Here is an 11,658-nt window from a genome sequence, read left to right as displayed (position 1 = left end):
TAATTTAATACACATGAAGATAAAAAACGCAACTATTATTCATCAAATCAGTGCCAAAATGCAATTGCAATAACTTTAAAACCGTTTTTTCCCCTCCAATATGAATTTAGAGAATCCGTTTCATTGGGATATTTTCAGCATTCACTTTATTGGGAGAAAATCAAGAATTGTTTCATAGATATTTACGTGCAAACAAAAAACAACTATACTATATGAATATATTTAAATGTTTTGTTTCACCCCATTCATTAAAACAAAAATAACATTTTAGTTTTTTCTTCCGATTCCTGAGTGCTGGAACGATATTCATTAGACACTTTAATTTACGTTTAAATGTGTTTTCATAAACACCAGAAATTTCTAAAACTTCTAAAATCCGCCACCTTTATAAATCAGAAACTTACCCTTTTTTTTTTTTTTTTTTTTGCTTGATTCTGTTTTATTGACATTTATTATCCGGACCCCCCCCCCACCAAAAAACACACACACACACACACACACACACACACACAATTACAGGAGAGGAGGAACTCGATAACACTCTAACATTGCACACTTAAGCCGTATCCATGTCGCTAACACAGCCAATCTTAACCGGTCAGAAATATGCGGTAAAAATATATAAGAACACAATTCAGTATATTTCTCAGACTTATTTTATCTTCACCAAAAATGAAAAATGTAAAATCTTTTTTAAAACAAAGTATTTAAAACGATATCTCAAAGAAATAATCTAACATATTTTTCTTAAAACAAATGCGTATTAGATACGTTTGAAGTCAAAACAACGCATTATTACAAAATAAACAGACATTTATTTTGTTTGAAATTTAGGTACTCATGCACTTATTGATTCATGCTGAAATAATAACGTTATTATTTAAAAAGCCATTCTTAATATGGGGAGAGGAGGGTGTTTTGTACCTATTCTGTACTTTAACCTTACAATTGAATAAAAAAACATATAAAACTTTAATTAAACTTGGAAATACGATTTAAAACATAGCGCGGATCAGTAAGTGAATTAGCATCGAAATTTATATTGAAATTTATAAATATATTTCGAAGATACATTTCATCATCAGTATGTCTTTCTTTCTATATTTTTTTTTTGCCATGTTGTTGTTAGAGCATAGAATCAGTAGAAGTCCGTTTGTTGTTTTTACGTTTGTATTTTCAAATTTCGGAAAGGTACATTAGTCACGCGGAATTCACGTTAGGGTTTGTGTTCTTTGATAGAAGCATTGGTTGAGTTTGAATAAAAGAAATACGTATTAGACTCGTTTTGAAGTCAAAACAACGTATTATTACAAAATCAACAGATATTTATTTTGTTTTAAATTTATATTGCTCCAGCAACATGGCAAAAAGAAAGACAGACATACTGACGATGAAATGTATCTTCGAAATATATTTATAAATTTCAATATAAATTTCAAACAAAATAAATATCTGTTTATTTTGTAATAATGCGCTGTTTTGGCTTCAAACGTATCTAATACGTATTTTTTTTTTTTAATTCAAACTCAACCAATGCTTCTATCAAGGAACACAAACCCCAACATATTTTTCTCATATTTATTTTATAATGAAGCACATCTTGTTAGCGTAAATATCACCATTGAAAACACAAGCTATTTTAAAGTAAATAGTTGGAAAATGTGTTCTAAACAGTTAATTTCGTTTTGCTTACCCGTACTTGCGTTAAATGATTAATATTTAACAGAAAAAAAATAAGCAGATAAGCATTACTATTGGGAACAAAAAACATAAATAGTCATAAACAGATGCACTACTTCCGGTTGAAACAGCATGACTGATGCATCATTTCTTTCTCACGACTAATATTTAAGTTAAATTTATATGCTATATTTTCTGTAAAATATTAAATGTTAACCCAAATGCATCACACATAAGTAAGTAAATAAAATAAATTGTTTTAGATTGATTTCACAACTGAATTTCCTTTAAAATAATTGATGTCGTCAATAGTAATGTTTAACTTGTTAAATGGCGAATGTCGTTTTTTTTTTATGGAAGGGTTTGAGTGACACCATAAAGGTCAAAAGTGAGCCCAAAGCAGAAGCTGATGGAACCACATGTCTTCCGGTCGGTATCCTGTTTTTAGCTGACAATTTAAGAAAGCAGACGCAAAACGTGTTCGTTTCTCGAGGAGTCCCAGCGAGGGTAGAATCAGTCGCGTACAATGTAGCTAGGTGTAACGAGGCAAATTATATCTGCCCGTCTCTCTTCTTTTTTTTTTTTTTTTTCACACACATATGCATACATAAGTAAACTGTCAATCTCATGCTTCACGTGACACTTTTTAAAAAATAAACCTTCTTATAAACTAACTTCAGCATCCGAGTGCTTTATCCACAGACGACCAAGAACCTGGATCCATAATAGGACACGAGAGTATAAAGTACGTACACACACATCATAAGTTGAAAATATACCCCTCAGCTAGCCACGGTCTCTGATAGTGCAAATAAATTCATTCAATGTAGGTAAACATATTCTAAATTTTAAATAATGAAATGGAAGCCGAACTGCCACCCACAATCGGTACACAGATCAATTCTGGAGGATAACCTGGTTGTCTGTAGTTTCTATGAGATGATGCGTAATTCAATGTCTAACCAGCCATATAACAACGAAAATCAAATAAACAATGTTTAAAAAGCAAGTAAAATATGGCGTATACTTACTTTTGGACCACCCAAAAGAATTGCGGATTGGTAGGTTAAGCTGTGTTAAGTTTACAGCCAAGACGACTAGTTTTTGAATATTTTATGGTGGATTATAAATCTGATATATTTCCTTTTATTTATAGGTTTAATGTGTCGGCAAATGATGTTTTTATTGCAATTTCATCTCGTTTATAGCTTTTGTTTCTGTAAAATATATTAATAGCAGTTTTAGTAGCCTGATCTTTGGGAATGAGGTCATGGTTGTTATATTTATACGGATAAAACTTTATTTGGTTATCAACTATATGGTTAGGAAACGCATTAGTAAAACAACAGTCTGAAGCGTTTTGGAAAGAAATATTCGGTCGGCTCAAAATTGGAAGCGATTTCGATGGTTCTAATGTTGTTGGCACGGCCGAGATGTTGGCATCGTTTGCAGTTTGCTAACATACCGATGTAAGTTTAAAAAAATATGCCTATCGTTATTTCTTATCTGTCCATAGTAAAAAAAAAAAAAAAAAAAAATAAGTAAAAGTTGAGTTCTCAGCACGTAATGTCTTTAGTGGTGAAAATTTTCACTTCATGACAGTGAGTTTTGCATAAATAAGAAGGTTACACCAATATAATCTCTCGAGGAACTCTACCACTTATATATATATATATATATATATATATATATATATATATATATATATATATATATATATTTAAAAATCTACGGAAGAGTAGGGAACGAAACTTTAATAAGTAAGATGGTTGTCCAAAATCCCCCTCATAATAAAAACAAACAAACAAAAAAAAACAACTATAAAAAACAATATGTATGACGTCATACAGATTGTTTTTTATAGTTGTTTCGAAGATACACTTCATCGTCAGTATGTCTGTCTTTCTTTTTGCCATGTTGCTGGAGCAATATAAATTTAAAACAAAATAAACATCTGTTGATTTTGTAATAATGCGTTGTTTTGACTTCAAAACGAGTCTAATACGTATTTGTTTTATTCAAACTCAACCAACGCTTATATCAAGGAACACAACCCCTAACGTGAATTCCGCGTGACTAATGTACCTTTCCGAAATTTGAAAATACAACCGTAACGGAATTCTGACTCTGTGCTCCAATAACAACATGGCAAAAAAATAAAAGAAAGAAAGAAAGACATACTGACGATGAAATGTATCTTCGAAATATATTTATAAATTTCAAAATAAATTTCGGTGCTAATGCACTTACTGATCCGCGCTATTTTTTTTTAAATCGTATTTCCAAGTTTAATTAAAGTTTTATATGTTTTTTTTTATTCAATTGTAAGTTTAAAGTACAGAATAGGTACAAAACACCCTCCCCTCCCCATGTTAAGAATGGCTTTTTAAAAAATAATATTATTTCAGCACGGATCAATAAGTGCATGAGTACCTAAATTTCAAACTTCATAAAAAAAATCACAATATCTTGCCACTGTAAAAAAATGTCCTATTTTACTTTGTGTTCATACAACTAAAAGGAAATTTTGTGAACAAAGTTTCTTTTCAAGATCTTCCCGCCTGGTGAACACAATACTACGGGTTGCTTCCCGATTAACTACAACATGATCATTTTTAAATCCAATGTCAATAAATTTAGTCATCTTAATGTGCAAAATCTTGCTTATTTTATCCATCGTTTTTCAGAACGATGTTCTTTGTCAAACTAATACACTCATTAACTTTTATCCTCGAGTGGCATGTAGGCCCTGATAAGAGGTAACTCGTTAGTAGAAAAAAGACGTATAAATAGAAGGAAGAATTGCCGAAAAACAAAGTTAAAAAAGAAAAATGGAATAAAAGAAAGAATATAAAATAAAAGGCGCGAAGACTAGGAAAGAGCGATTGACAAGGAATAATAAGCGCATTTGATACCCGAAACCCTGGGGTCTGTAATTTTACAAACAAGGGCAGATTTTCCACCCTGTCTTTACAAAACGTGCCTTCAGGATAATTCACGGGTGCTATCCAGATGTCCCTAATAATCACATACGGTGACTGTCAGTATCGCAAATGAGAGGTGGGGGGGGTAGGTATGAAGAAAAGGGAACGTTGTTAGTGTTATCATTGGATAACAATGGAGATATCATTGAGGGAGCAACACGGCTTGCTTTTATAAGACGAGTGGTTCGTCTTGTTTCGTCGTGAGTTTAGGTAGTGACGTGGAAATGTTCGCTAAAGGGGGTCGGAATACGTTGAGGGGCAGAAGTATGGACGCAGTTGGAAGGGAAGTTTTAAAAGAATAGTAATACAGAGGCTGGGAAAAGGAGGGGATAAATTTCTTTTCTTTATTTTTTTTTTTAATTACCCAACATACTAGTTAAAGATCCGTCCACGAAAATCAATCCCAATGAGACTCGACCATTTCAATGGGCTTTTTATCTATCTGATCCTGGATAATTCTAGGAGTCCCACCCTCCCAGTCCTTGCCTCTCCGCTTTCGGGAAGGAGTTCGTTTATTGTTAAATGTCTAAGACACTCTGGCGGAAGAATGTTGACGAAGCTGCCCAGGTAAATTGTAAGAGGCAAAAGTGCTCCTTTTTCAGTGAAGTTGACTTACTTTCTCAACTCCCGGCCTTGTGCGACAATAAATGTCATTTCAAACAAAAAAAAAAAACAAAAACAAACAACAAAAAAAAAGAAACGCACATTTTCAGTCCTATTTGTACCGACCCATTTGGCATAATGGTTAACGTATTCGCTACATATCGGGTTCAATCATAAGCTGAGTCATACCAAATGATACTTGCTAAAAACTCAGAAGGTGATGACCAAAAGAGAGGGCATCAATTCTGGAAAAGATGCGGCATCCTTCTCTACACCTGGTGTAGTAGCTAATGAAAAGGGAACCTTTGGGCCGCCCTCGACTATGGTTGACCAATTTATTTATTTAATTTAGTTATTCAAAGCTATAATCTCAATCGAACTCCCCAAATTTCATGAAGCATTGTTTCCAAAATATTAAGATTTTGAAAAAGAAAAAAAAAAGCCTGAAGAACTCAACATTTGTAATATTAAATTTCATTCTTAGTAAAACTTTTGGCGAGAGTTTCAGTTTTCCAAACTTATTGATTTATTGACTAAGTTGTTAGGTGAAAGTACAGATTAATTAACAAAGCCCCCCCCTTTATATGTTAAGAATAGCTATCTAAACAATAACATAATATTTCAGCATAGTCGATAAACCGCAGATTATTTAGACAACCATTCTTAACATGGGGAGATAGGAGTTGTGAACTATTCTATACTTGCATCATCTAACTATCTAATAATTAATTAGATTTGGGGGATTATTATTATTATTATTATTATTATTATTATTATTATTATTATTTACTAACTAGGAGTAGTCACACAAGCCGTCATCAAAGACCGCTATTTGAGAACAGCTTGTGGTGTTCCCTGGAGTCTGAATGACAAAAAGTCTCCCTAGTACTCTCCACTTCCCTCGATAACCTTTGCAAAAAAATTTGCGTTATCGCAACAGCCGTTTACCATTGATTTCTTGTTGACTGCGGCCATTGGTCTTCATTGGAATTTGAGTGGCAATAAGCCTCCCCAATGTCCCAGACCTCTTTGCACTCATCCAGCAGAGGTCTGGCTAGCACTTTCTCTTCTTGGTTTTGTTTATCAATTTTTCCAGTTCCTTTTTGCTTTTAAAAAACTGCTTGAGGTCATCCATATAATTTTAATTTTACATAAAATTTAAAGCTTAAAATAAAGTTTATATAAATAAACGTTAGCACATACATAAAAATTGTAACCCAATATTTGATCTGTAAATTTGTTGGGTTTTTATCAAAAAAATTATGTTTGAACTGAAAATTAAAACCGCCATATTGTTTTAATTGTTTAGTTGGTTAACAAGATTGCTTTTATCCAATCAGAATGTAGCTAAGTTTTTCCTTATCAGAGACGCCGATATTTTTTTGTTTTTGTTTTATTTAATCAAATGTTTATTAGCCATTTGGAATATTCCACTTTCCTTTTAATGGATGCAGGATGATAATGGTTGAAGCGAATTAGCGTATTAATATATAAATGATGATGGTGGTGGTGGTGGCTGTTGTTGGTGGTAGTGGTGGTGGTACTTCTTAATTTATAATCGTACGTTTTTAAGCTGTTTCATATTATTTTTTGTTGGTTGAATATAATCACATTGATGTCATTAGTGGCTCGTCCAGGGAATATTGACCTTTGTATTTATTTGAAAAGTGTGGGTTGATAGTTAGATTGTTTATTACTATACAATGGGATTTATATATAAGGTTTGGTTGTTTTATTTTACGGTATATCAACCCTTTTCGGGTTCAATCGTTTTGACAACAAAAATTATAATTCAAGTTATTTATATTTTCAAATATTTATTCATAGTGTTTAGTTTGGTGGCTTTGCAGAGAAAGTGTCGACTTTCTTTTTTGTTTTGCGGAATATGATTGGGTTTTGTAAAGAGAAAGGAAAAACAATAACATTAACGTTTGATGCTATTAGTTCAAGAAGCCGATATCTTCAGACAGTCTAGTCTGATAGCACCAGAATATAAGGGATTCATATCTTTGTTATTGATACCTATAAAGTGAACACACTCTTTCAGGCTTGATGTTTACTCTGTCCGGCTACCTGAATCTAGCACTGCAACACCAAGCGCCTCCCACCCCTCATAATGAATGCTTAATCATTACCTTGAACGTAGAAAGAGGGGGGCGGTTAAATGTTATGCCGAAGGCTGCATAGACATCGGTGAGAATAGGAATTCAGAGATTACTCGTAGAGTTTCTTCCGTTCATCGAAGGACATTAAACAAACGAACCTTGATTGGCGTCACCTCGACTGCCAATTCAAAATAATTATTATGCCTGGAAGACAATTGGCACATGGCATCTAAGAATCAGAGGCGAGGAGCCGACAAGCTTAAAAGCCGGAGTATTGCCTGGATGTATATAAAAACTGTGTTGGAGTTCAATTCGCACAGCTAGATCGATAGAAATAGCTGATGACCAAACTTATCGGGTGAATGAATATTGTTAAATTTATGCTCACTTTTGCATTAAATACTAATCCCTATCAATCCCTAATTTCGCATCGAACAGATACCGTAATGCTTAGTTCGCTGCACCGTATAATAAGAAAGGTCCATACAAGGAGAAAAGGCTGAACAAACGGACAGACAGACTAATATATACATATATATATTTATATATATATATATATATATATATATATTAGTCTGTCTGTCTGTTAAAATCCAACAATAAAATCGATATGAGTTTATAAGCGATAAAATAACACGTAAAGTCATTTAGGACTTCGTGACACAACGGTTAATGCACTTGACCATAGAACATATGGTCTGAGGTTCAAATTCTAAACGAGTCAAGCTGCACTGACGATCGGTAGGACCGTGAAACACGTGTTTGTAGATTACTGCTTTATAAGTAGAATGTTTGTTATTTTTTACGTCCGAAAAATATGGGCGATATTTTTTCCTTAGAAGGAAAAATATTTTCCTAGAATTCCAAGAAAAAAGTCAACAACAAAAAAATCGACGCGCGTGCGTGTGTGCAGTCGTTAATTCGATACTTGCTGATGATTGACTCAGACTGATGAACGTGATACTCAGAAATGCATATATATTTTATGCATGTGAAATATTTTTTTTAAATATTTTATTATTTAATAGATATATAAATCATTTTTATTCAATTTATTTCTTAATAAATAAATAACTAAATAATAATAATAATAATAATAATAATATATATATATATATATATATATATATATATATATATATATATATAACCTCCTAAAATACTGAGCGGATCATTTTGAATGTTGGAATATATATTTTAGGCAACACGGTGAATTACATGAGCACATTATTATTATTATTATTATTATTATTATTATAAATTCTTTTGAACATTACAATTTAGGGGTACACCCCCCCACACACACACACACACAACTAGTACCTTCTATGATGTTTAACATAAGAGATACAAAAAATGTAACAAAGAAGAGAATTGCTCTACATAAAAATTGGAGTCGTATTAAGTAATACATTTTTAAAAGGATCGGCGCACGCACGCGCGTAAGTGTCAATATATGAATGTGCTTGATAAACGCCTAAACTATTGAATTATCATAATGAATTATGGAATATGTATTCTGGGCAACAGGGTAAGGTGAGCATGTTATTTATTTTGTAAACTTGTTTTATTATTTAATTTAGGCGGGAGTGTTATCGAAACCGCACCCACACACACAGGAAAGAAAAATCGATAAAATTTAAAACTAGTGCTATATTTATTGCTAGTACCTGTTCTGTCACGCATATTCTACCTGTTTCTATGAAATACAAAATTATTGAATGGCTACCAAACATTTCATTAAATTAGATTTTTTTTTAATACGTTTCATTTTTAAACGAATTAAAAGAGGTGAAGGGAATGAATGAATAACAATGTGAACCCGAAAGTTGCGTGTCTATGCGTCTTGTAATGCCCGAAGCGAAAAGGCATATAGCTATCATCGAGTATTTTCGTTTTGCTGGGAGGACCCAAAAATGCCGAGCAAATTGATGTAAAAATTTATCCGTAGCGTTTTTTAAAAAATTTTTTATTTATTTATTTATTTTTTTTTTGTACATTTTATTTTGGAGGCGTTTCCAAAGACAAATTGAATAGAAGCGAGTTCACTCGTCGTATAAAAGCTTAAATTGCATAATTCTCTGATTTTTGCTGATTAAAAATAATAACACGAATTTAGATTTAGGGAGAAGAACATAATCTGCCAGTGGCAGTAGTAATTTATTTATGGATCGTTTACAAGAAGTATATTTTTTGGGGGAAAAAAACGGTTGAATGCGCCGTCAAAAACAAACTCACCAAACTTTACTTTTAGAGAAAACTAGACTGCCTGTGACCTCGCAATTGGATTTCATACGAAATTTCATAATCTATGACATGTTAGGAAATTCTTCTTTCATTAATAAATACCACAAGTTACTTTATTACTCCATTATAAAAATAGAAAGAATTTTTATCGTGCTATCTAATCTACATGGGAGTTTGAAAATATTAGAGAGTGGTTGAATAAACACATAGAGTGGGCGATATAGCTGCATTCATAACTGCGACAAATGGGTGATATGTTTAGTTAATTACAAATTACAGTTAATTAAATGAATTTTCAAACATAACTTAATCATAGAACTAAAATATGATTTAGCATTTTTTGTGTGTCGTTAAAATGTATAAGAAAAAACATTCTGGATACAAACGTTGGTGATTCAGCCTTTGTGCAATAATAGATGCGCAATGCAAAATAAGTTATTTTAAGATGATATAAACATCCAGTAATGATTTCTGAAATTTTAACTCTACATAACTAAGCATAATAATATAAATAAATTTTCTTTTCCATAACTAAACACAAGGTAAAATGGGCGTCGATGAAAATGCTTCTGTTGAACGAACTGGTTTTGAACCGCTACACCCAGTCCAAGTTGTTAACTATTTAGCCATCGTCACCCCCTTATTTCTATATTATTATTATTATGGATAGTATAGAACTAAGGAGACTTATTATTTTGCTATTTAATTTACATATATATTTATGGTGTGTACGAAATTGGCTACAAACAGAAAGTCACGCTTTGTCTAAATGTCGACAGAGACATTGAAAACTGTCAGAGCATTGTTTAATCAACTCATAGTGAGAGAGGGGGAGAGAAATATACAGATAGCTAAGTGAGAGATGGGTTACGTGTTCAGTTAACTACAAAAACAAATTCTTCTCGTATAACTACAAACTAGAAGTTTATTTATTTTATATTCGCCCTAACGATACTATAAAAGTAAAGAGTCGTATAATTTTACTATCTAATTCACATACGTGTTCATGGCGTAAACAGGAAAAGTAAGAGAAGTCTTTCTCTAAATGTTGGAATAGGCATTAAATATTATTACATAGTGGTTTAATTGGTATTTACTGAGAGAGGGCGATAGAAATAAATATATAGCTATGTAAGAGATATGTGCCATGTTCGGTTAATTAAAAATAAAGCTTATTAGAAGTCTTATTTTTTTAATATATTATTATTTAATTGGAATTCATTACTGAGATTAGTATTGTTTATTGATTTATTGCGAACTATTATCCTCATCTTTTTAGTTTTTGTTTCACGACGTTTTGGCCAACTATTCCTCTGGCCTTCATCAGGTAGTAACCGCGACGGGATAGGAACTCCGAATCTCCTAAGTGCCTCCACAGTAATTATTGCCTTCCGTAGTTGTTGTCGTCTCACCATCTTTTGGCCAAGTAAGCCTCTGGCCTTTATTTTTTTTTATATATATATAAACATAACTCAACCCTAGAACTAAATGTAATTTGTGTTATTAAAACATATATCTAAAAAGATAAAGGACTTTAAGGAAATAAACATTTAATCACTAAGTTTCTGTGTGTCGTAAAAAACAGTCAATAAAAGTCAAAATAAAAAATTCCACTGATGGTTTCTGAAGGTAGAAAATTAGGCAATATCAGAAAAGTTACTTTTATTTCATTGTATGAAAACGAATTGACATGTAAACCAAGGACATTGACATTCTTTGTTTACATTTTAGTTAATCGTGACAAATCGTCAACACACAAAACATCCAACCAAACCTTATCATTTAAGACACATGAAAAATAAACTCTGTCAAGACATAGATTCAGCTCACTAGTATTTCTGCAATTTACAAAATGACGCAACTTTGTCGACATGTGGGTATCGGTTAAGTTTCCTGCATTTAAACCCCTTTTCGTCTTTCCCGATTGTTGCCATACGAATCAATACCAACGTAAGGTGATTTGTTGGACAGCGATCTGTTATGCTTTCGCAAGCTCCATTTTATATATATATATATATATATATATATATATATATATA

General features: G+C 32.2%; 1 protein-coding gene across 2 annotated transcripts in view; it reads left to right on the top strand.

Moving 5' to 3' along the window:
* Positions 1-2,983: 2,983 nt before the first annotated feature.
* Positions 2,984-11,658, top strand: part of LOC145284774 (uncharacterized) — a 132,462-nt gene continuing 123,787 nt past the window's right edge. For both annotated transcript variants that reach the window (XR_013868877.1, XM_080133743.1), the window contains exon 1: positions 2,984-3,149. Coding sequence is in view for 1 of the 2 variants with exons in the window: in XM_080133743.1 (XP_079989869.1) it covers positions 3,085-3,149 (65 nt within the window). In the remaining variant the exon portion in view is untranslated. The remainder of the gene's footprint in view (positions 3,150-11,658) is intronic.

The sequence above is a fragment of the Euprymna scolopes genome, chromosome 9 (genome assembly GCF_053919585.1).
Source record: "Euprymna scolopes isolate OS-2025 chromosome 9, ASM5391958v1, whole genome shotgun sequence".
In the NCBI taxonomy this organism is placed as follows: Eukaryota; Metazoa; Mollusca; class Cephalopoda; order Sepiida; family Sepiolidae; genus Euprymna; species Euprymna scolopes.
This window is presented reverse-complemented; position numbering and strand designations above follow the sequence as displayed.